Source organism: Pelodiscus sinensis, chromosome 4 (assembly GCF_052426305.1).
Source record: "Pelodiscus sinensis isolate ZL-2025 chromosome 4, ASM5242630v1, whole genome shotgun sequence".
NCBI classification, from domain to species: Eukaryota; Metazoa; Chordata; order Testudines; family Trionychidae; genus Pelodiscus; species Pelodiscus sinensis.
In genome coordinates, this window is record NC_143055.1 from 103,407,010 (window position 1) to 103,434,008 (window position 26,999).

At 40.2% G+C, this 26,999-nt stretch overlaps 1 protein-coding gene across 3 annotated transcripts in view; it reads left to right on the forward strand.

Moving 5' to 3' along the window:
* Positions 1-26,999, forward strand: part of LOC102456831 (N-heparan sulfate sulfotransferase 4) — a 259,856-nt gene that overhangs the window by 115,889 nt on the left and 116,968 nt on the right. For all 3 annotated transcript variants that reach the window (XM_075929806.2, XM_014580495.4, XM_006112754.5), the window contains exon 4: positions 26,382-26,469. In XM_075929806.2, the coding sequence (XP_075785921.2) occupies positions 26,382-26,469 (88 nt within the window). The remainder of the gene's footprint in view (positions 1-26,381; positions 26,470-26,999) is intronic.

Genomic DNA, 26,999 nt, shown 5'->3' on the forward strand with positions numbered 1-26,999 from the left:
TTACAATATGAGACAGTTGTTTATCATTTCTGTTGGGAACTACACTTGGAAGAGTTAACTAATTTGGACTTCCTTATCCTGGTTGTCCTACAAATATAGTAAACAATACCCACAGTCACTGTGAAAGTAGAATAAGGTATTTCAGTGGGACTACCACCCACTAGTGCTTTTGCTTATACTACAGTCTGTGTTAAAGACATGCTGAGTAAAATACCTTTAAAAAGTTAAATTGACGAACAGCATTTATGGAGAATTATTTCACTGAATCACATATTTTTCAGAAACTATTTGTTCTTGCTTCCCTTACCTGTTCCATTAGACAATATCCTGCATTATGCTACAGTAAAAGAACAAGCCTGGGAAACGTGAAAAGCCATGGTTCACTGGAGGATATAAAAAGCCTGAACAGCGCTTAACCTAGTTATACTAAAAAGAATACACAGTGATTTAGCAACTCCTTGGAGATAGAGGCTGAAATTTCTGCCATTAATCTGAATACTTGTCTTTTCTTGAAATTTCTGCCATTTCTTGAAATTTCTTGTCTTGAAATTTCTGCCATTAATCTGAACTGTCTTGTCTTCTTGCCTCTAAATATCCTGACTCTGAAACATTGGTTTACAACACAACCAACTTAATACTGTCTAAAAGAAAATTAGATGATTCAGCAGCAGTTAATGTAGTTTCTAGGGTTTCTAATGGCTGATAATAGTACTGCAACTATAGTTTATTAAAAAAAAGCACTGAGGGTTAAAGATCTAGGACCTTAGAAATTAATACACTGGAAGCACCAGTGTCCAATGTATGACACTGGCCATAAGTAGTGCGTATTTTGAAATGCTGCTTTGAAGAACTGAAAGAACATGGGGAAACCTTTTTGTCCATACAAAAACTCACTCTGTCAGGTGCAATTACCAGAATACTGGGAGGCTGTAGCTCTTTAAAAAATTAAGGTTTTTAATTCCTATTCCTGTAGCAAATTGTTAATGATGCAAAATTCATCTGTGGGACTCCTGAAACTATGATATCAGATACCTAAAGATGGTAAACAGTATTCTGCTGTCCAACTTCAAATATTTGTAAGAACTCTCATAGAAAAAGTAATGCATTGTCAACTGACCACCAACTCCTTTGATTAAAGGCAAGTATACCCTTGCTTGCACTTAGAATATCTTACTCAACGTGTAGCTCCATACATTATAGTAGGAGTGCTCATAAAGTTTGGACCTCTCTGTTCTAGCACACTCAGGACCTAACCACTCCTGAACAAGGGAATTTGCCAGACTAGGGGAGATCCCCTGGTACCTGCTCCCCAGCCCACTGCCTCTCCCCACTGCCTGTCCAGCTTTTCTCGCCCCTTCCCTCCCCCCCCTGCTGCCAGACTGCCATGTTGCTGCAGCCCCCCAACCCCACTACCACAGCTGCCTCATCCCCACTCCTGGCTCCTGCCCCACTACCAGAGCTGTCACAGCTGCTGCATCCCTGATCCTAGCCCCATTCCCGCCAGGCTACCAGCCACCAACCCTCTTGCTGCTGGGGCTCCCAGCCAGGACTCCCCAGTCCAGGAACATCCGTGGTCCTTCAAGACCACAGATGTTGCTGGTCTAGAGAGACCCGCTTTTGGGAGGTCCAACCTGTACTCATTATGAATAGAGGAACTGTCAGATTAGCCACCATGTCAACATGGCCTGTGCCCACAAGCCCAGCCTACTGGGGAGGGGGGATCCTGAGCCCCAACCCCACTCCCTAGGAAGAGTGGGGGGGGACTATAGGCAGAAGGTGTGAGGAGAGTCCCCCATTTGCTGAGGCCCAGGGACCCACAACCTCCTAATCAGTCTTTGAGTAGGGATAGCAGAATCGGGAAATAAAAATGAGACTAATTTCTAAATTGAGTCTGCCAAGTATTCAAAAATCAAAAGTCAATTTCCCCAAAATCAAGACAGTGACTTAAAATATGTAAAATAATAAATGTGAGGCTCTTTTTTATTAGCCTTCTGGTTTCTAAATCTTGAGGGTGCACTTGTTTCATTTTTCTCAAGCTTTTCTCTGCAATCACGAGGGGCAGAATTTTTTTTTAAAAATATAGAAGCTGATGTTCTCATGCACCCTGGTAATTTCAGCAGCTAGGGCCTTAAGAAAAACACCATGTATGAGGACACTCCCAAGAAAACTTAAGAGGTACATCTTAATAGTACATCACTCTTTGTAGTGACGTACTATTAATCTCAAGCTTTTAACAGAGAGCATAAACAAAAATCTTCCATATTAGGTTGTGAAAAACCTTAATGCCAGATGTGCATGCTAGGAGAAACTATGGTATAGGGGAAAGAATGGGGAATTTTTAACTTTATTTTCCCATTTAAGCATCAATCTTTTCCAATAGCCAAGTGAGGAAGAACTACTTCACAAACACCTGCACTTACTAGAAATATTTATACTTTGTTCCTGAATAACATACTTTGTGTATTGATAGCATAGCACAGAGTTCAACTTCAGTAACTTAAGCAGACAGAAAGGAAGATCTTGTATGGAAATAAGTACACATTTCCACCGGCAAATATTTTGAAAATATCTTTGACAGTTGGTGCAATTGATGCTTTCCAATGGCAAAAAGTTTCTCTTCAGAGTCCGGGAGGTAAGAAAGTAAGTCAATACTGTCTGAGATGACTTAGCAATGTCTAGAGAGAGTGAGCTCCATCAGAAGCAGGGAAACTCATCCAGACCCTTTCCTTCTCTCTGGTGGAAAATTTTAGGGGACTTTCAAGAATTCCCTACTGACTTCAGATGACCATCACAAAGGGCCTAACTTCCATTGATGTTAAAAAGCTTTGGATTGGGTCCTAACTATCTTGGTCACTTTTATGTGGGGGGAAAAAAAAGATTATTAAACCAGTAATTAATTTGCTGAAGATAAAATCCCTCTCCTGAGAAACTTGTATTTTTTCATTTGTTGAAATTCAAGCTAAGGGCAATATAGAGAAGCTTGTAACCTAAACCTTCACCTGCAAGTGACAAGGCATCAGTTTTTCAGTGATGGGTGAAATACATGGTCTGAAAATAAGCAGCTGGTTAGCCTCTCTTTTCAGATCAAACTCTATTTCTTTTTAGCCAGAATTATCACAACAGATTTGATAAAATTAGCTGTAATACTATGAGGCAGAGTTTTGATGGCAGAAATATAATGTACTTGCTGCAGCTGGAGATGGAAGTATTAGATAATTTCAGGGTTGTTTTATTTGTCTGAAGATTATTAAGAGGGCATGAGTCTTTCACCATGTTTGAGTATACCCGATAGGGTTTCCCAAGGCTTGTAAAACTCATAAGCAGGAGAACTAGCATTCAAGAGAATGTCTAGATTTTGTGACAGAGGGTAAGAAAATGAATTGGCTCAATTAGAATTATATTTTACTCTCAGTTAGAAAAATCCAGGCAACATCTGATAGCCACATGTCTGGTATTTAAAAGAAGATATCTTAGTAGATGAAGCATTAAATTAATTTACCCTTCTATCCCATATGAATTATTGAAGAAAGGAAGTCTTGAGTCATAAAAGCAAAGCAACAGCTCAGAAATATGGGTGGTGTTTAGCCATTGCTTCTAGGGTGACATTTACATAACATTTTTAATGGAATGCTTATTTGGAGGATGAAACTCAAGTTATCCCTACACACAGAGCAAGGAGTACAATTCCCATAGGTGTATTCATGCTAGGTTTCATTGAGTTAGCATGCTAAAAACAGTAGTGTAGCCACAGTTAGACAGGCAATAGTGAATGACTGTGTGGGCTTGCAGGCCTGAGTATGAGCCTACTCAGACCCAACAGCCTGTTGACCACTCAACCATCCTCCTTTATTTACAGATAAATAGGTAACCTCAATCTTAAGTCCATTTGAAACATTCCCCTATAGTGTCCATCCCCTTATCTACTGAACACTCTCAGAAATATCAAGCCTACTGTTCCCCAGGAAACTGTATGTACCAGCTTGTATGATTCAGTTGAAGAACAGCATCAGGCTTAATACCATAATATATAGGTATATTTATAGTCAAAATAACAATGTTTGTTAACAAAGACTCAAGTAAGGATAATGGAAACAAAAGGTTCTATATATACCACAAGTGGACTTCATGGGAAAGCATGTTCTGTAAGGGTATGTCTACACTACAGCGCTAATTCGAACTAAGCTAATTCGAACCAACGCATCCAGACTAAAAAACTAGTTCGAATTAGCATTTTGCTAATTCGAACTAGCATGTCCACATTAAGTGGACCCTGAACCGGGGTTAAGGATGGCTGGAAGCAGTGCCGGCAGGGCATCAGATGAGGACTTAGAGCGTGGAGCTGCTGCCTCAGGCTAGCCGAGGGCTGTGCTTAAAGTGACCCGACCCCCACCCCGGACAGACAGTTCTCAGGGGTGCCCCGCTTGCAAAGGAGTCCTGGCTTGGAGTGCCCTGAGTTCCCACACTGGGCACATCACAGCACTCGGCCATCAGACCGGCTGCACTTGCTGCAGGCTGCCATCTGGGGAGAGGGGGCAATTGGGGGGCTGCAGGAGAGCCCAGAAGCCCGCAGAGCCAACCCAGTCCTCCCCATCGGGGGCTCGTACCCCATTCCTCTCTCACCTCCTTCCACTTACCCCTCCCTAGCCCCCCTTCCTGATGTACAAAATAAAGAAAACGTGTGGTCAAAAATAGAATCTCTCTTTATTGAACAAAACTCAGGGAGACTGGGAAAAGGAGGTGGGAGAGGGGAAGAGAGAGGGTGGGAGAGGGGAGGGCAACTAAAATGATTAGGGGTTTGGAACAGGTCCCATATGAAGAGAGGCTAAAGAGACTGGGACTTTTCAGTTTAGAAAAGAGGAGACTGAGGCGGGATATGATATAGGTCTATAAAAGCATGAGTGGGGTGGAGAGGGTGCATAAAGAAAAGTTCTTCATTAGTTCCCATAATAGAAGGACTAGAGGACACCAAAGAAAAGGAATGGGTAGCAGGCTTCAAACTAGTAACAGAAAGTTGTTCTTCACAAAGCAAAGAGTAAACCAGTGGAACTCCTTGCTGCAGGAGGCTGTGACGGCTAGAACTAGAACAGAGTTTAAAGAGAAGTGAGATAAAGTGATGGAGGTTGGGTCCATAGAGTGGTATTAGCCAGGGGGTAGGAGTGGTGTCCCTGCCCAAAGTTTGTGGAAGGCTGGAGAGGGATGGCACAAGACAAATGGCTTGGTCACTGTCTTCGGTCCATCCCCTCCAGGGTCCGTAGGGTTGGCCGCTGTCGGCAGACAGGCTACTGGGCTAGATGGACCTTTGGTCTGACCCAGTACGGCCATTGTAAGCTCAGGGCTCAGGGTTGGGGGTCTCAGTGGACCACCTTGATTTTCATGCACACCTGCTCCTGGGTGGCCAGGCTGGAAGCTCTCCTGCCCTAGACAGCCGCTTTCCTGTGCCTAGTGTGGAGGTCGCGGACAAGGTCCACGATGTTCGCACTAGATCAGGCGGGTGCCCGCCTCTTGCGGTCCCAGGCAAGCTGCCGGGAGCCACCAGCCTGGTCCCGGGAAGAGGGGGAGGGCTGGGGGGCATCGGGTGGCTGGCTCTAGCTGAGCCAGGTGCAGGGTCTGCTAGCTGGGTGCTGGCAGGCTTGCACCTGGCACGGGCACCGTAGCCAGCCCATGCCCCTTTAAGGGGCCCGGGGCCGGGAGTGGGGTAATAGAGTTTCCCTGGTGTTGGCCAGAGTGGCCGCCAGGGAAAGCTGGGGAGGGCTAGCCTCACACTAGTTTGAATTAAGGGGCTACACACCCCTTAATTCGAACTAGTAAGTTCGAACTAGGCTTAGTCCTCGTACAATGAGGTTTACCTAGTTCGAACTAAGCGCTCCGCTAGTTCGAATTAATTTCGAACTAGTGGAACGCTAGTGTAGCGCCTATCAAAGTTAATTCGAACTAACGCCCGTTAGTTCAAATTAACTTTGTAGTGTAGACATACCCTAAGAGAGTGCAACCCCCTGCCCCCCGCCCGCCTTCCTCAGCACACAATAACTGGTTGTATGTTCTTTGCTTGTTAACACTATGATCTCTTCCTCCCAGATCTCTCTGGGCACTGGGTCTCAAATGCAAGCAGGCAGGCTTCCTCTTCTCTTGCTTCTTTTCTGTGACTTTTCCTACTATCTGAATAACGAGACAATTAGCCTTATTGCATCTCCCTCACATTCCCAATCTGTCAATTTGATACAAACATCACTGTTAGTTTTACCAATTATAGTTGCCAAACTAGAGTGCTGGTTCACTGACTGTAGCCCAGTGCTCTGTCACCCTCTCCAATAAACTGGTATCCAGAACTCCAGTAAAATCAGATGGTCATGAATGCAAAACTAACCATCAGAATTGTTCCAATGGAAATATTCTGCCCTGAAACCAAATGGTTTAAGTAAGCCCAAGAACAGATATGTACAAAGGTCAGAGAAAATGCCATTAAATCACAAAAGAACCAAGGAGTATTAACAAAATTCTAAACAATTTGGTACTACAACGTGTGACCCAAAAAAACCGTTAATGCGAACTGGTCAAGGCACTACAAGCATATATTGATTCTGATATGTACATTCTGGTCCACAAAGAAAGTCCTTTGAGGTCTTATAAATAAGCATCCCATGGTCATTATGGTGACACATATATAGAAATATCATGTAAGGAGTTATGTATGCATACCAAAATACATTCTTAGCGTCTGTATCACAGCAGAAATGGAGAAACAGGTTTCCCATCAGATACAAAGTATTTTTTTACCTGTCTCTCTGTTGAGCTGTGAAGAAACATTGTATGCTAACACATTGTATGAATATTTACATACAAAGTCATCAGAGAGATATGAAGTCAACAGAAAGGAACTCTCAGCTATAGAAACACCATGGAGGAAGAAAACCTTATCCTAACATACACTTCAAAGGCTCACTAGACTATATCTGGGTAACAAACACTCTGCCATACTTCACTGAGGAAGTAACTGGGCACACTGATTAAAATTTAATCATTTTAATTTAATTTAAAATGTAATTCACACTGATGAAAATGGAATTACCACTAGCCATGGTTAGAAGCACGGCAAAAGACGTCTTATCAGCCTCTTGTAACTACTTGAACAATCTACTCACTGGCTCTCTTTTTTTCTCTTTTTTTCCTTCTCCTCCCCCCTTCCCTTATTTATTCTTTGATCTGGACTTTTAATATTCCAGTCATCTGAAGAAGTGGGTTGTGCCCACAAAAGTTCATGATACCATCTACATGTTTTGTTAGTCTTTAAGGTGCTACTAGACTATTTGTTGTTTTTTAAGTTTCTTTTTTAGACAGGTTAGCCTTTTAAGTTTAGTCATGTCTGTGAGAGTGATGGATAGAATAAGGATAGCACTAGAGTTCAGAATAGGTTATCCTCTGAGAAAGAGAACAATTGCACATGAAACACAGCCTGTTAAACTTTGTCATACCTAGTAGTTGTATCTCTGATTAAGGGAGACCGAAAAAGATCTTGATGTGGATCTCTTCAAACTTTGGTAAATGAGAGATTTCTTTCTTTTCATAATGAGAACAGTGAATCCAAGCACTTGGTCTGCCTATGAAGTATGAATGGTCTCCCAGAATTATGGAGCTTGCATCAGCAAGTCATCGAGACAGCAATAGATTTAATTTCCTTCTTTCTATAGATTGGCCCTCAAGATCACCGTGACTTTGAAGAAGAGCCTGGAAGCTGATGAGAGACCAAAGGGTATGGTACAAACGGAGAGCGTTCCCCTTGTATTGTGAACTCCAGGAAGAGTGGTGCACTCCTGGATCAGGACATTCAGGAAAGCTTCCTTAAGTACTGCAAGTCATCCTGATGGAGGGAGGGAAAGAAAAGGAGGAATGAAGAAACTAAGGATATGTAAGGCTAGTCTAGAGAGAGGCATCAAATATACATAAAGTTAGGACTTCTTGTCATCAAGACTTACCCAACTACAGTTCTCAGAATAGCATACTACAGTATGGGATTCCACATGAAGCTGCTGCATGATCTGCAGCAACAGACAAGAGTATACTCTAGTGATTTGATATCCTTCCACAGAAAGCAAAGAAAAATTTTGTCTTGGAATAAACTGATGGGAGTCTACTGAATTTTAGAGACTGTAGTTTCCACACTGCCTTACACTTCCCAGGCAGCCAGATGTCTAATTGAAATCAGTTGAAGACAAAGAAGACCATTACCTTAACACACTGATTACATAAAACTTTGGTTTCTGTAAAACAGAAACATTACTGGATATAAGAAGGTAGTGCAAAAGAGATTCTATGTGGTATGGTTATATTAATTGTAATTCTGAAGAAAAAACAATGGTCCATGCTGTGCAAAGCCAAGGAAATGCAAATCTTATATTGATTTTAAAGCATATTATCATGTATTCATAAAAACATAGAAAAATTACTAGATGGTCATGTCAGATGTACTCTGAGCTACAGTGCAAAAATGAAAATTTGCGATCAGTTCACCTGTTGAGAGTGATTATCTCCTCTACTGTACACCATGGTGAAGCAAATGAGGAAAATAGCAATCACTGGTTCTTCTGTCAGGTGTTTTTTACCTCTTGCCTCTCTTCCCAGAGCTTCTGGAAGGTCCTCTGAAGAAACAAAATATGTCTGCATAGCTCATACAATTTTGCTGCTGTCTAAAGGAAGAAGATATTAGGAAATGCATACTTTCCTGGAAAACCTCTTAATCAAAATACAGCTGAAGTTAATGCTTCTCTGTGGACCATTTACTTTGTCTCCATGGCTTCTGAGTTATGCAGAGAGGGTCAGACTTTGCAGTCATGGCAAGGGGACAAATGCCAACAGATCACCTAGGATTCCAGTCTTAGGATCAGGGGCTGAAAATTTGTGTGGAGGATCTAACTCCCATCACAATTGGTTTGAGTTAAATCAAAGAAAGATTCTCAGGTAATTGTTTGAGGTCCCGATATGGGGCCTTTAAGAAAAAAATACATATGCAATGAGAGACAATAAAATTACAAATGGTGGCCTATGGAGAACTTGCTTTTAAAAATAACTGTTTGAAGGGGGAAAGCTCAACAAAATAGAAAGATCATGCTTTGCTCTGTCCTTTTGCCTTTCACATGGCTGGCTTCTCCTTCCCTTTAATTTATTATCTGTTTAAATATCATTTAATATCTGTTGCAGATTCCATTATCTCTTCTGGTCAAAAAACTTAAGGTCCCCTGATTTAAATGTATGTAGACATCCTCTAGTGAGCCATTACTTGTGTCTTTCAGAGCATACACACGCCCATTCTGAAAACTGAAGTTCAGGCCCAAATTTTGAGTACATTTCCTATGCTCCACGCTCAGTTTTTATTACTGAAAGAACGCTGTTTAAAATACTTGATGCTACAATGGGGCATATATACATCAGTTTATAAGCAGTAAATTGTAAGTATAAACTTGTGGATAGCAGTTCAGAATTTTAAGATAAGTATTCTGGTTGAGAAATTTTGAGGGCTGTTTCTTCTTTCTTCTTCATTGTTTGAACAAGGTTAACCCAATAAAGGATTTATTGGGGCAGTAAAAACATCAGAGAAACTGCTCTGATTACATCTTAGTATATCTAAATCCAACCCCAAAGTCCCTCATTTTTTGTAAAAGAACTTGCAGGAGGAGCTCATTGTCCTTGGGTACATTATAAAAAAAGCATGACACAGTTTTCTTTTAAAGAATGCTTGATTGGTTTTTACTTCTCTTGCTACAGCACATGACACAATGGTAACTTAGTCTTGGTTAGGGCCTTTTATTCAAACACTAAATTATCATATTAATATTGGTGCACAATCACCATGCTGTGTCACTAAAACAAATCGCTGAACTAGACAGAGATGTGGCTGTTTTTATTGATACACGCTTTTAATCTTGTCAATGCCCCTTTCAGGGAGTGTTTTCAGTTTAGTTTTTTTTATCTGACATAATTGAGCTAATAACTGATTGTTCTACCTCTGAATTTTAGACAGCTCTAGTGCTGGGGATCAAATATGATTACAGATGGCCAGATTTTGTCTAGTCCTCACATGGAATCACAGTGTGGATATTAGAAATTGTGTAGGAACTTCATTCTCTTTTGCATGCCTTAATAAGGGTCAGGCAGTTCTGCAATCCTGGGGCTCAGAGGGCACAGGGACTGATCTCTATTCCCCCCAAGGCTCTCAGTCTCCCAAAAGGATTAAAAGGGATAGGCAAGAGTTAAAGCTGTGGTTCTGCCCCTTCATGAAAAGCCCAACAAAATCAGCCAGCCACAAAGAAAAACAAAGAAGCTTGCCTGCACAGTGCTTGCTCTGAGTGGTACAAGTTTTTATCATCCCTTACTATGGACTTTTATTGAATATCACAATTTAGCCAAAAGTAAATACAGTATAGAAGAAAATCAGATTAATAATGGGCCACCACCAAAACTTAGAGGTGGAACTTGGATTCCAATCACATTCCTATTGAAGTCTGCAAAGTGCAAACCCCAACTTTGAGGGAGGATGGAAGTTGGAAGTCCAGTGGGAATGTTGCCATTGTCAATGATCTTTCCTCGTCATCTCTCTCCTTTGGAGCCAAGGATATTGTTGCAACCAAACATATAATAAATGGAAAACCGGATATTTGTCATTTTTTATCCAATATGGTAAAAGAAGAAAATGCTGGTAGTCTCCATGAAGAATGTTAAACTCTTCATCCAGTCACTAACGCTTTATTCAAAAGATGAAAATGTAGCTATCATACTGTAATTGCTTTTCCTGTCACGGTAAAAACTTGGGGAAAAGGGCAGGATCATGATGATAGCATATCTGTCAAGTTTTCTTTTCTGAAAAGCAAAACACATTTGGTGTTTTTTCCTTTCCTTCAGCCTTATTTATACCAAACTTAAGTCTGAAATGAGTTTGTTTTGGCATTCTTTTTTCCCCTGGAGCTACATAAACCTCTGAAAATATGGATTGATAATGGACAGTCCATAAGACTCTTGACTGCACTGTTGAAAGTGCAATGAACTACTACATCACAGCTGTTTGAAGTCACTGCAGTCAAATAACCCTGCTCTGTTGCAAGATTAATGCCTTAAGGGAGTATCCATCCCAGATGTTTGTGTGTAACTCCCATTCGTGTTAATAGGGTGATACCCATACTCAGCTAGAAAATAATTGTAATGGGCAATATTCGGCTGTTTTACCTGTCAAATGTATTGAATTCAGCTTAGTTGAACTGGTGTAAATATATGTTCAACAGAATTTGGATTTGTATTGATATTTTTCAAAACACTTTAAATTAGCAATCTCATTGATATTGCAGGCCAGCGCTAGTTTAAAAACCGGGCTATAGATCTCTTGTACATATTGCAGCAGTATTACAGACTGCTGTTGCTTAATTGTAGTTCTCTGAAGGTCAGCTTTATATATGGTGTGATCATGTAAGGGTTCGGCCCAGTGATTACTCACTTTGGGACCAGCCTGTGAATTCTGTATTAACCCTTTAATATTTTCTTGGGTAACTTATGAGATCAAATTGAACTGCCTTGAAACTTTGAATTGTCTCACTGCTGAAATAAAAACAAAATATTTTCCTCTCTGTATTTTAAATCTAGGAACTGTTTATTGTCAGTGTATGTCTTCCTGTTAATCCTATTGTAGCTCTGCTGGGATATGAGCATCTAGTTACTAAAACTTACAACAAGCTTAATCCGACCAGGTGGTTAAATCCCAGCTTGTGTTCATGCTAATTGGGAAAGACTGCTTCTTTGCTGAGAAAAAGAGATGCTGTTTATCATCCTTAGTAACGAGGTGGTTAAGTTTCGCATCAGGCCATGCAATTGTTTAAGATGAAGTATTATTATTATAGTATCAACAGCTTAATGAAATACAGAGTTCAGAACTGTCTAGCAATAGTAACTCATGAGTGCAATATTATCCCATTCATCCCTGCTGATTGTCAAATCTTTCCTGGATTGGCTGCACTTTTGCGAACTGAATTAGGAGCAATTAGACTCCTGACAATTTTCTCAGTCTAGGGGTTACCAAATAATACCACAAGCAGTTCTAAATTAGGGATTCTACTCAAGAAAAATACAATCTTTTACTTGTAATACATTTATTACATATAAGGTCAAAATACTATTCCTTTATACATGTAATAAACAGACATACCCTGTTGGATCTCAGAGTAAGAGAAATGCTGAGGAGCTAGAAGTAGAAAGTCAAGCTTGGCGTCACAGCTATATAAGAAAACATAGACCTGCAGACAGGCTGTCTGTGTTTGATATCATCAGAGACCCTATTAATTATTTATACAGCACTGTATATTATCATAACATCTTAAAAAAATAATAAAAATTGTAAACTGGGATTATATCTTTTCTATCTGGGAACTTGGTCTTTTGACTTCAGTGGGCAAACTTCCATTGCCTTTAATGCACTTAGAATAGGTCTGAAGGGCCCAGAAACTGCAAGGTGTGCAGAACATTTAAGATGAAAATTATTTCCAGTTCCCATAGGTTTAAGTGGAACTATAGAGCCAGAACTTTAAGGGGGAATGGAATCAGCTCACAAAGTGATGTCCTAAAACTAGACAAACACTTGTTATGATGACAAAAGATGAAGGAAGGAGTAAAGAGCGAGGGAAAGAATACAGGAAATAAAGATAATTACTGATTTTACTTAACTGAATATGAGGGGTTAATCCTGTCCTCAATTACACAGATGCAACTTCATAAGAAGGACACCCTATAAATAAGAGCAGAGCCAAATCTAACATTTTTCAGTTATGACTTGGTAGATTTGGAGTTCTTGTGAGGGGTTGGTAATTTAAATTGGAGAGAAGAAGAGAAGGAGATGATGCTCCAATAGAATTCAGCATTAGAAAGCTGATTAAAACAACTGGGTTTAGAGAGGGGGATAACTTCTTAGCAGATGCGAAATGTACCTGAAGTAGCACAAGAAAGAGAATTTCATTGCTGAATCCGGTCTGCTGGTTGGATCATTAGCTTCTCCAGTGTCGGTATTACTGGGTAGCACGATGTCCATGTTGAGCTATTCTCCCTCCTCAGAGGAGGCTTGAAGGGAAAGAATGAGGAATGTGGTGCTTTCAAAACAGGGTGAACAAGAATTAGGAGTAGCACAAATAATTGAAAAAAAGGCATAAGTACAGGAAGGAGACAAACAGAATGACAAATTGAGAAAAGTGGACATTATTTTGAAGACCACAATGAAGGCAGGAACTTATTTGGTGTCATGTAAACTAATCATCAGCATAAATATAAAAGAAGTTGCTTATCTTTAGAATATAAAATACTGGCACTTTTCAAAATTCTTAGAGGCTTTCATTATATTACACTCAAATATTTGTTTATATTAGGTTTTGCTTATACTGTACACAGTTCACATAATACTCATGTTGTCTCATCCTTAAGATTGTCCATTTTTGCCCTCAATAACCAGCAACTGTTACCTCAGATGTATTCCTGTTCAGTGTTCCCTGGGTATACATACATATATATATTCTGACCCCATTGCCCCTACGCAGCCTCATAAATTCCATATTTCAATATGTTTACTGGTTTATTTACAGTGGTGGCACCTAAAGTTCTTTCCCATTGCCTTAGATGTAATTTCCTTGATATTTGCAGGATTCCTGGATGTTCATGATATTAATAACATAAGGTATGTCTACACTTGCACCCTAGTTCAAACTAGGAGTGCAAATGTAGGCATTCAAAATAAGCAATGAAGCGGGGATTTAAATATCCCGTGCTTCATTAGCATGATCTCGATGGTGCATTACTCCACTCAACAGCTGTTTCAAAAGTGAAAGTGCGCTCTGAGATGCGTTAGTTCGAACCAAACCCCTTGGTTCGAACTAACATTACTCCTCATAAGATGAGATCATGCTAATGAAGCGTGGGATATTTAAATCCCCGCTTCATTGTCTATTTCGAATGCCTACGTTTGCATCCCTAGTTCGAACTAGGGTGCAAGTGTAGACAGACCCATGATGATTTGTTGCATAGGTGTAAATTAGTTTAACATTTGGCCGGTCTTCCTATAATGGGTTATTTGCCTAGAGAACAATTAGGGTACGTCTAAACTACATGCCTCTGTCGGCAGAGGCATGTAGATTTGTTTTTTTGACAAAGGCAAATGAAGCCGTGATTTAAATGATCACGGCTTCATTTACATTTACATGGCTGCCGCGCTGAGCCGACAAACAGCTGATCAACTGTTTGGCCACTCAGAGCGCTAGTCTGGACACTCCCCTGCCAACATCAAAGCCCTTTGTCGGCAGCCCCGGTAAACCTCATCCCACGAGGAATAATGGGCGGCAGCCATGTAAATGTAAATGAAGCCACGATCATTTAAATCGTGGCTTCATTTGCCTTTGCCTATGTGTCTAATCTACATGCCTCTGACGACAGAGGCATGTAGTCTAGACACAGCCTTCGAGTTGCTCAATTTTCTCCCCTTTCTGCTCCCCCTGAACAATTTGTCACCCTCCTTTCCTGCCAATGATACGTGGTGATTACCAATTTTTTTTCTTGTGACTCATTTTTTTCTTGTGACTTATTATTCTTTTTTCACAACAGCTGTCTTTATGGAAGAGTTTGACTTGTCTGCATAGTATTGTTGGAATATTACTTACGTCATTGAATAATAAAGACATTAAATCATCAATGTCTGCTTTGTCATAGTGATAGAAATGTAGCTATGTTAGTCTGGTGTAGCTGAAACAAAATACAGGACTATGTAGCACTTTAAAAACTAACAAGATGGTTTATTAGATGATGAGCTTTCGTGGGCCAGACCCACTTCCTCAGATCAAATAGTGGAAGAAAATAGTCATAACCATATATACCAAAGGATACAATTAAAAAAAATGAACACATATGAAAAGGAAAAATCAAATTTCAGAACAGAAGAGGGATGCATAAATATGCTAATAAAAACAGATGTTATGTGTTCAAACTCAGTTTTAGGGGGGGGAAGGCAAAATGTTGTTGATTCTGCCATAGTGATGAATTTTCCATTCTCATCTTTCGTGCAATTGTTGCACAAGACCAAATTTTTGAAAGTATAGAGGAGACTAAAGATGCTGATTGATCTCGGTGCCAAATAGGCACCAAACTACTTACATGCTTTTTAAAATCCCACTAGGTATGATCTACAGGTGCCAAAATACCTTTAAAACTCTGGCGTATAACTTAATAATTGGCTCCACACATTTAGAATCATGTTATACCATCAACGAGTTTCTTTTTATTTATATTGTATTGAAGTTTTTTACCAAAATAAGGAGAGATTACAAAATAACAAAAGAGCAAAAACTAAAGAAATGTGAATAAAGGAAAAAAGAAAAATAACAAATGAGGTGAAGGGAAGAAAGAGGAAAAAGAGCAACATCTTGTTTTCTCTGCTAGGAATTAATCAAAGGTTTCTAAAAATTTGCACAAATCTTTTCTAATGAGTCTGAGGTCTATCTTCCTTTATTTGTCAGGTCAATGAGATTGGTGAGCCAGATCTCTATCCATGGAGGAACTGTCTCCACCATTTCTTGTCAATTTTCAACCATAGATTGTCCTAAAGTAGAGCATTGATATGTGAGAGGGATGTATTTAAATTTTCTGCCAGACTGGGCCATGCTTGTCTGATAGTCAATACATTGGGGATGTTTTATGATCAAAATGGTAATAGGTTGAACTGGCTATTCTTGCCAGAAGGAGGGAATGGACTATATGACTATCATGCTGTGTCTCTCAAGTAGGCCCATGGAAATAAATGGTAAAACTCCCACTGACTTCACTGGCATCAGAATCTAACCCCTTATCTGATTTTTTTTTTTTTTTTTTTTTTGCGAGGACCAATAGAGCTACAATAGAATGGATTGCTCTTCATTTTAGTTTGGTCGAAAAACAGGACTATGAACCCTGACTCTTTCTGTGATATGACGTTGTTTAATTTCTCTGTTTAATATTCCTGTCTGTTATACTGATATTGGTTAAGTACTTCAGAAATGTGAGGACTAATGCTGCTTTGAAGATTAAAATAACTGTATCAGAGCTGTCAGGCTTTTCTACTGCATAGATCTGAAAGAGATGGAACTGGGATTCACCTCTTGTCCTCACAGGCCACCCTCACACATCCCTACAACAACTATCAAAGTTGTTTACATGGAAAAGAAACATTTGAGGAATGATTTATTGTATTTTAGCTTTCTTCTGCAAATTAGCAGCTGATGAGGAGGAAAGCCGGGGCTATGTGACCATTCCCTCTAGCAAGCATTCCTCTGCACTATATTAATGCAAAGCATTAGTGGCAGATGTTAAAGAACCACTCTTAACAAGTAAAGAGAGGATAATGCTTCAGAAAGATAGACCTCACACACATTAGAAAAGATTTGGGCCAAATTTTTAGAAACTAGGAAAAGGAAAAGAAATTGGCAAGAATGAGATTGCTACTATGCACAAAGTTCTCCTCTATAATGAAGTGTGACCCAGAGCACTTGGAAAGCCACTGTATGTTTACAATACTCTGTCATAACACCTTTAAATCATGATATAGGCATGAAAAATACCAAAGCATTAGTTGCCTTGTTCTTGCTGGTCAGATATCAGAACACCTTTCCAAGTAACGGTAATTTTCTAGGACAATCAGATCCATCCTATCCATAAAACAACTTAGGGCACTTGCCCTAGGCCCCATGCTTTTGGGGGCCTTGTGATAGCTGCTCCAATCTTCCTATGGATGGAAGGGACTGGGGGTTATTATGGCAGCAGTAGGGGTCACTTCCTCCCCACTCTTCCGCTCTGCCCTGCCACCCTCTCCTGGCCCACTGCACATGGCTTCTCAGCAACAGCAGGAACCAGACTGCTTTGGTTCCTGCTGCTCATAAAAAAGAGTTGTGCAGTGGACCAGGAGAGAGCGGCATAGTGGAGTATGGCAGGCTGCCAGGCCCCGGCAGCTTCCATCACCTGTGTGGTGACTGAGGATGAGGCAAACCCTGCTGCCACCGTGCCAGGCCCTCATAATCTTCTGGGTTGCATTGTAGAGATGGAACAGTGGTGGGACTTGGAGGAGGAGTAGAGCAGGGGTGGGGAAAAGGAGAGGCCCGTGTCCTGGGGGATGGGGGGGTGTGCCTCAGGCTGGCCCTGAGGACGATAATGTGGAAACAGCATAATTCAGGATGGTAGTAGCAAATCAGAGAAAGGTTAGATAGCAGAAATACCTTCTCCATGCCCCATCCTCCCTATCTTTCAGTATTATTGCAATGGGGTATACAAATCCCACTTTGGCCAGGACAGTGTTAAAAAGCTTTTGTGAACTCAGAAAGACATGGTGAGAGAGGTAATATCTTTTTCTGGACCATCTTCTGTTGGCGAGAGAGACATCTTTTCAAGCTACACAGAACTCCTTTTCAGATCTGGGGAAGGTACTGCCAGGATCAATGAGGGTTGCCAGCCCATTAGGGTTGCCCTGGAGTCTCCAGGAATTAAAAATTAAGCATTGATTAAAGATTATGTCATGTGATGAAATCCTCAGGAGTACCTCCAACCTAAATTGGCAACCCTCAGCATCCCAGCTGTGAGCTCAGTCAGGTGATACAGTAGGGGTAAGTCTAGACTACATGCCTCTGGCGACAGAGGCATGTAGATTGGACTACCCGGCATAGGAAAATGAAGCGGCGATTTAAATAATCACCGCTTCATTTAAATTTACATGGCTACCGCGCTGAGCCGATCAGCTGTTTGTTGGCCCAGCAAGGTAGTCCGGATGTTCCGCGGTCGATATCAAAGGCATTTGTCGACCTCCCAGGTATGAGGCGTATCATGAGGTGTATCATGCCTCATACCTGGGAGGTCGACAAATGCCTTTGATGTCGACCGCGGAGCGTCCAGAGTACCTTGCTGAGCTGACAAACAGCTGATCGGCTCAGTGCGACAGCCATGTAAATTTAAATGAAGCGGCGATTATTTAAATCGCCACTTCATTTTCCTATGTCGGGTAGTCTAATCTACCTGCCTCTGTCACCAGAGGCATGTAGTCTAGACCTACCCTTGGTGTCAGAATTGGGCCCCACCTCTGCCTGCCACTCAGTAGATAAGTGTCTTATCCCCTCCCCTCTCAGGAGGGAGGGGATAACACAGTACAGTCCTGCTCAGTTGGGGGCTTGCTAGGCCGGAAAGCTCAGCTCTAACTCTCAGTCCCAGAGAGAAGCCTTGCTGGGCTCAGGAACTGCTTGATTACCACTAGCCAGGGCTCCCTAAGCAAAGGTAGGCCTGATGAGGAGCTATTATTTTTATTTGTGGCCAGTGACTTACTTCTTGCAGGGTTAGCTTACTGTAGGTGCTGCCCAATGTGAAGGTAGAGACATCTTAAGGAATATGTTTATCTTGTACCCCAGACAGGGACCTACCCGTGTCTGAGTGGGATCGTGTCACTAAGGAGTGAGCCTTCCACAATGTGTTAAGAAGCCTATCCTTTCCTGAGCCAATCCTTTTTACTTCACTTTCTACATTAAGCAATTAAGGACCAGAATGAGATCCCCTTACTTAGGAGGAGTACCTTACTCATAAGTAGTCATGTTTAAAGGGGAATGGTTTCTGAAGTAAGATATGACTCAACATGAGATAGGGTAGCAAATCTTGCCAATCACTAACTAATCATTGTACACCATTTCAAAGACAAAGTGCTATACAAGTGAATACCTCTAGTATTACTTGTATACCTCTATTCAATCTGCCTAAAGTAGCCATTGTAATTTCACATGAAGATGATTATAATATTCATTAAAATGAAATGTTCACTAAGCCTCTCATATAATTCTCACTAGAAGCAGCACCAAAAATATTGATGGCAACTCACTTACACTGATATGCAATCTGAGATAAACTGAGCTGCAAAAACCAATCTGGCATCTGTCCTCACTCAAACAACAAATCATGCTTTAGCAGTGGTATTGATCCATGCTAACCTCTGGGTTAGGAATAAAGCCTCTTTAATTATTTTGGCTGACTTTGGGGGGTTTGTTTTGGGGTGTTGTTATTGTTTGCAATGGCTTAGGAACTCTAGCTAATGTGTTTTGGTGTTGTTATCACTTAGCTTGCATTAAAATGTTAGTCCCTAGAGAAACCCCTTTCACCCCAATCTGGCCTGCCTCTGCTTGGTGTAGATATCAGAAAAAGCCATTCCTTCGGCTTCTCTAAGGGTTTGATAACCTCTTCACTTTCCTTAGCCAGAGGTGTTTTGACCTTTAATTAAAAGGAAAATTTGTCGTCTTCCATTCAGAAGACAGCAAATAATGAACTCATTAAAATGAGGTTAGTGTTCAGGCCTTAGAGCAAAAAGAGCTGAAGTCTCATTAGCAGCTAACAATCCAGAACACAGCACATAAATAAACCTAATATGGCAGAGCAAAATGCCTTGGTGCATTAAATTTGAGGAGAATCAAATGTTTACCGTCAGTGATGTCTGGGGCATGAAGTTTTAATGTACTTAATAAAGGAAAGCAAATTTCTTCCTATTAGCCATGAAATGTTACTGGAGAAATTTCCCCCAAAAGTTTATTATGCAAATGAAGGATACAGTTGTAATTAAGAAGGACACTATGGGAAAATATCTTTCCTACTTAGTAGGTGCACCAATTATGAAGAATAAAGACAAAACCACTCAGATCTACAAAAGGTAATTATATGGATTAATGTAAAATATTGCTGGGTGTAAATGCAATATATGGGAAAGATTTATTTTATGGGTGTCGTAGAGAAAGGTAGACTTACTGACAAAGTGAAGAATCAGTTAATAAAATGAAACTCAAAATTCTTCAAAAATTCCACTTAATTAAGTGCCCTGTTTGAAAGAAACACTTTGATTACCTTTAACAGAAGTGCTTAGTCCAGCAAAGTTTCAGCAAATGCAGATACGCTTTGTGGTTCTTTCCTTATAAAATGATTATTTTATTACATTTACTTAACTTCCTTATTCAGAATAAAATGGCATTAGTTCAATTATTGGCTTTGAATCACCCATCAAATCTGCAGTTTTTTAAGTGGATCACCATTTCTAAATAGTTATTCTATGCTAATGACCCTGTTCATCAATCTTTACTCAGAAGAACTTCCATTGATTTTTTTTAATGACTATATAGTAAGCAAAAATTAAAAGGCACCTAAATACTCTGGCCAAAGATATCACTACAGACCTATGGCTTGACCCACAAATAGGAGTTAGGCTCAGCATTGCAATGCCTAACTTTAGGTGCCTTGCTGCCTCATGCAATCAGTAGCCTCAGTTAAGTGCCCAAACTCTCTATGAAAGAGGAGGCATAGGGAGAATTAAGCATCTAAAGATACATCTAGACTCCACTTTAAAATCAAAATAAGATACACAATTTGTGCTATGCAAATTGTATATTTTATTTTGATTTTATTTTGAAATAGGCTATTTCAAAATTGGCATGTCTACAAAGCGCCACATTTCAAAATAAAGCATTATTTTGAGACATCCCTTAATCCTCATGGAATGAGGCTTACAGGGATGCTGAAATAGTGCATCCGTTATTTCAAAAATTATTTTGAAATAGTGGACGTGTTCTTTCGATGTGGCATAGCCATTTCCACCTCCAATATCCTGAAATAGCCTTGCAGTCTAGATGTACCCTAAGAATGAGATCATGGAACGCAGAAAGCTGAGCAGGAAGTGGATTAAACTAGCCCATAAGAAATGCCAAGGAGATGGGTGAAACCAAAGGGACATAGTCCTACCATCTCAAAGGTATTGTGTCAGCTAACTCCCATGGAAATTAGAAACCTAAATATTTTTGAGGATCTGGGCCATAGGTACCTAGTTCTGGATTGTAAGGTGATGTTAATCTCCATTTGGTATTCTTAGCTGTAAATACTTGCTTAGTTAATGTAAACCAGATTTTCCCTTCCTCACAAGCACAATGACATGTATAGCCTTCCCAAATATCTTAGTGGTTAAAGCTCTTCCCCAGGATATCATAGTCTCAGGTTCCAACCCATAGCTCTTTATGATTTTCAAAAGAGAGTGTTCTTGCCATGATGCCATAGAGCATTATGGGGTGGGTCCTCTTCTATTGCAGATGTTCCACTTTGAATAAATTGCTTAAAAATTCCTTAGCCTGAAGAGAGCATGCAAGAGACTTCTATAATCTAGAAGTAAAGCATTTACCAAATTCTAGTCACTGTGCTGATGACCACTTAAGAATTATATGCAAACTAGAAAATCTTAAACAGGAAAGATTATGTGCAATCTATATGATTCAGTGGTTATGTTACTGAGGTCAGACACTAGGTTTAAAGCCCCTGTTCCAAATCAGCTAGTATGGGGATTAGACTCCATGTTTCCTACAGTGCAGATATGTGCTCTAACAACCTAGGTGATTGGGGGAGAAAGGGAGGATCCTTGCCAGAGGAGGCTGTGAAGGCTAGAACTATAACAGAGTTTAAATAGAAGCTAGATAAATTCATTGAGGTTAGGTCCATAAAAGGCTATTAGCCAGAGGGTAGGAATAGTGTCCCTGGCCTCTGTTTGTCAGAGGCTGGAGAGGGATGGCAGGAGACAAATCGCTTGATCATTGTCTTCAGTCCACCCTCTCTGGGGCACATGGTGCTGGCCACTGTCAGCAGACAGGCTACTGGGCTAGATGGACCTTTTGTCTGACCCAGTACACCCATTCTTATGTTCTTATGTTTTCTTTCTGAGTTAGACATGCTCTGAGAACAACTATGGGACTGGGACACTCACACAAGCTAGGTAGAGGACTACCAATGTTGAGAATCTCCCACGGCCTAGGTATGACCTAGAATCATGGCTTTCTGGAAGAAATGCAGGCACCTGCAGGTATAAGTAGCAGCTGGGCAGCAAGACTGGATCTATATTTTGGATTTAGGTACCTCAAGTAGCAGTTAGGTATATACATCCCTTTTGAATTAAGCCCCTAAAAGTAGTCAAGTACCATAGGAGTTGACCAGTTTTTTCTGTATTCCTCTGTGTGGACTTCTCCTTGTGTACAAGTCACGAGCACTTAATCTGCTGGAGCTGTGACTAGATGAAAGACAACAGAAGATGCTGAGCATGGGTGAAGTAAAGAAGAGAGTGTGATAGAGGGGATGCATATTGAGGCAGATGTAAACATACTGTTGTTAGGGAGAGAAGGCTTGGACTAGGTTTGAAAGGAAAAAATGTGTTCAGCTGGGAAGTAGGGAATAGGTGTTTGCAACAGAATCCACATAACACATGCAGAGTGAACTCAAGGCTGATGTCAGAAACAACAAGTGAGGTGCTGGTTTTGAAGTAGAATGGGGGAGATCAGGAACCTGATGAGCTTGTCCAAAGAGCAGGGGAAGGTTTCTCTGGCCTCTGATGGTGGAAAAAACTGAATGTCTCCCTTGAGAAGAAAGCCCAAACCAGTGGGAGACTGCTGAGAGTTGGGAGTAAGGAAGCCTGATTTCATGTGGGGAGATCATATTGTAGAGACTGGCAGAGGTCAAAGCAGCCAGGTTTGGGGAGAATAATCTTGCTTGGAGGAAGATCTGCAGTAATTAGGGTGCATCTACGCTGCAGGGCTTAATTCGAAATAAGCTATGCAAATTGAACTATGTCAATTGTGTATCTTATTTTTAAATAGCTTATTTCGAAATAGGGAGCATCCATATAGCACTTATTCTGAAATAGAGCACTCTTCCTCTGAATCCCTTATTCCTCATACAACGAGGGTTATAGGAGTCAGAGTAAGAAATCTTCCAGGTTGGCAGTATTTTGAAACTATTTTGAAATAACTGCCGGCTGTGTAGACGCAGACTAAGTTATTTTGAAATAGTGTTGCAGTGTAGATGTACCCTAAGAGTCCTATTTAGGACTAAATCAGGTAAAATTTCCATTGGTTAAAATTGTGCAGTCCTTTCCCTTGGCCAAATTCTTCATGGTCTGTATGTGGCTGCGCAGTGAGTGAAGCCTGCCCCTTTTCTAAAGCCTGCATAAGGATCAATCCCTGACCTCAGGGGATGAAGGGACTGCACCCTTCCTGATCTGCTGAATCACACCATACCATAAAGGGAGCAGGGAAGAGTGGGCCATGGCTCTATGCAGGCACCAGAACTGGCCACTAATGCAGATGGTAAAAAATTTCATTTGTTAAAAAAGCAGGCATGCAACCAGTCCGGGTGTGTCCAGGAGACATTCTGAATGCCACCTGCCGCTCTCCTGGTGTGGTGTAGGTCTGTGTTCCCTATTACTATGGACTGTGCTTACAAAGCACAACAGAGTTCATTATTCACCTAGAAAAATCATTGCTGAAGCCAGTTGGAGTCAATGAGAATCGTGATGGAATAAGAAGTGATTAAAAATAAGGAAAGGGTTCAGTTATTCCCAAGGCAGATGGATACTGAGATCTGTGTAAGACATTCCCCACACCTACAAATAATGCAATGTTTGGTGAAATGTTAGGAGTCATCTCTCTGAGAGTATCTATATAATGTTAATATACAATGAGACCATGTAAATTAATTTCCATATAAATGAATATATGATATGCTTTATTCTGAAATGACAAAACAAGAGTCTTCAGTGCTCAGCAAAAGCCACTGAGTGATCAATTTACCCATTAAATTGAAAAATCATGTGACATACCATAGTTTACACGATTTATAACTTAATCCTTCTTCTGCTTTTTTAATGAGACCTCACTGGGATGGAATGTTCCTTTCTCTCTTGCTTCCCCCTTCCTTTTTGGGGGGGGGGGGGAAAGGGGTGATCTTATGAAATAAGATGATAGCATAACATTGCTAGGAGATTTGGAAAAAAAGATGATAAAACAAGAAGTTTATTTCACATATCTGGGAATATCATGTTTTAATTAATATTGTAAGGTGTTTCATCCACAAAGACACACATTGATTTTGCTCAGCACACCAGTCTGAAATGTAAGAAGCACTTTCCAAATTATATAAAGTGCTTCACATATTGGAAAACTATGTTTCTAAATATATTGGCCCAGATTCTAAACTGGAAGAATTCCGCATAGCTCTATTGACTTAAATGGCACTATGATCATTTTCATAAGCTGCAGATCTGCCCCTGTGACTATTTCTGGTGCTGACTATTTTCATTTTATAATTCTCATATGCTAGAACATAATTGCTACATTTGTCTACTGGTCCCCTTTGCATTTGATCTCATAAAACGTAATGTGTAATATTGCAATGTGCAGATCAAGCACTGATGTACATTGCGTGGGGAAGGGATCACAAAAGATAAATCATTTATTTTAAAAATGTACAACACGATAAGCTGGAGACAATATTGATCTCTTAATATTCATTGCTAAGGCACAGTTATTACAGTTAGATTTTACTTTGTTGTACCTTTCTAATGTATTTCCTTAAATAATGGTTCTGATGCTACTTCTTGTTATCTCAATCTTAAAACGATATAGTTAACTTTAAAAATTCAGGAAAATAAAAACTTGCTGACTGTCTCTTAGTTTGTGTGGAAGTCAAGTGTATCTTTCAAATGACATACATCTTTATCAAATTGTCTGTTATCACAAACACACACTTCAGCTGATAAGATATTTGAAAATAACATGTATTCTCGTAGTTAATTGGTGGTCAGAAATGCTTTTTAACTTTCAAACACTAAGACAACTGGGCTAAGCATTTCCCTTTAACTGCCAAATGTAATGATTAGTGACTCTCTGTCCATGCCATGAAAGGAGGTATTATATGAGCTACGTCTACATTGGCATCCCTTTCCAAAAAAGGGATGCTAATGAGACGAGTTGGAATTGCAAATCCGCGGGGGATTTAAATATCCCCTGCGGCATTTGCATTTACATGGCTGCCGCTTTTTTCCAGCTTGGCGATAAGCCGGAGAAAAGCGCCAGTCTAGATGCGATTCTCCGGAAAATAAGCCCTTTTCCGGAGGATTTCTTATTCCTACTTTCAAGGCCATTTCTTGCCGCTTTCTTTGAACAGTGGAAAAATACACATTTCTGACTACTAGAAATGTTGTTAATATATCTTTAGACTATTTCTTAAGAGCAACATGATAGGAGTTCAAAAGATTGCTGATAAATAGAGCTCTCTACCACCTAAAACCTAAAAACAGGCTGGGCCAGTAGAGAGATGAAAGCTTTATCCAGCTGGTAGCATGACGGATGTTAAATGTGTGTTGTTCTCAGACTAGATCCAAGTGGAAAGACACTTGTGTAGTAAAACAGTCATTGGAAGCATCACTGTATGGCAGTCTCATCAATGACGTCAAAGACTGAAAGTGCACAGAGTCAGAACTATTTCTGTCTTTTACTTCTAGTGATGATGTACACAGAATTGACTGAGACACACTTATGAGGCAGTCAGGCTAATGGCAGAAACTATTCTCCAGTAAAAGTTAGACTCTTGCACTTTTTAGGAACATACATTTTTATTAGAAAAAACTCCTCAAGGATATAATAAAAAAATAGCCATGAGGTAAATGGACAAAATTTCCACTGAAGTGAATTGGAAGTTGTCCATTTACACTAGCTGAATTTGGCCCACAAGCTATTTTAAAGAAGTTTTTACAGGTAAGTGAAACCAAATTCCTTTAATGCCCATGCTGGCAAGAAATACTTTTATTGTATTTTAAGTTTTAGTAAATTTCATTATTCAGGTTTTACATATGTAATGCCAATAGGCAGCATCTAACCTAGGAACTCTGGAGCTTAGTGCATGAGCCACTCATTCTCTCTGTAAATTGTCTCTCTGCCACTAGATGGGATAATACACTACACCCGGAAGGTGTGTGGGTTACACATACAAACTCACTGTGTTTGTGGTTAGTATATCAGTAGTATATGTCAGCTGACTTTATAGCTCAAGCCCTATGGGCTGAATGCACTGAGATCCTAGGTTTGGTTCTGCCTGCAGGCAATTATACTCAGTCCTGCTCTGAGTGTAGGAGACTGAACTTTATGACCTCTCAAGGTCCCTTCCAGTTCCAGGATTCTATGATATTGTTACATCTAAGTTTGTGGGGAAGTCCAGCTCAAATAATGCAGAACATCAAAACATGTAAAATTAGATGTAGGATTTTGCCCTGTTAGTTACTCCAAATTACAAAGCCAACACATAATTTGATACCATACCAATGATGTTGGTCCTGCACCTTCTTAAATGTCCAAATTTTATTTACTATTACACTAAAGAAAAACCAAATGACCCTAGCACCAAACCACAGAATGTATTTAAAGACCTTAAATTTATGTCTCATTGGTGGACATACATTTTAATATAAGGCATTCCTAAATTTTATATTTTATTTTTCTAAATGCATGTTAATTTCTTATTTATTTCAGGCGTTACTAGAGACTCAAAATTTACTGCGCACTCAGGTTGCAAATTTTACCTTCAACCTTGGATTTTCAGGAAAGTTTTACCACACAGGTAAGAAGGAACTTTGTGCTCTCAGGTAGCTACAATTAAATAGGTACCAGGGTTTTAAACCTAGTCTTTAGCACTGTCTATTTATCATTGCTAACTCAGTGGAGCAATGGGAAAGTGCTGTGTTCCATCATCTCAGGCACTTAGTGTCCTGTCCAAGGCCCACTGAAGCAATGGAAGGAAACCCATCGATTTCAAAAGTCTTTTGATGAGGCCCTGAAGGATATGAAGTGTCTTTGCATTTTCTGAAGGGCATCCTGCCAGACACAGGGTAAAAAGGAAGGCAAATTAACTAATAAGGCTGCTGTAAAGACAGAACTGCATGGGCGTCAATCCAGGCTTTTTGCAATATCACAAGTGCAAAGAAAAGCACCAGACTGAAAACTGAGTGCCACAGCCTTTTAAGAAGAAGCAATATTGGAATGTGATGCACATTGTGAAGTGTCTCAATATGATTAGAAAGCCGCCCATTAGCAATAATATTAGGAGAAAAATTAAACAATTATACTTTTCTTTAACAGTCTTGTTATACC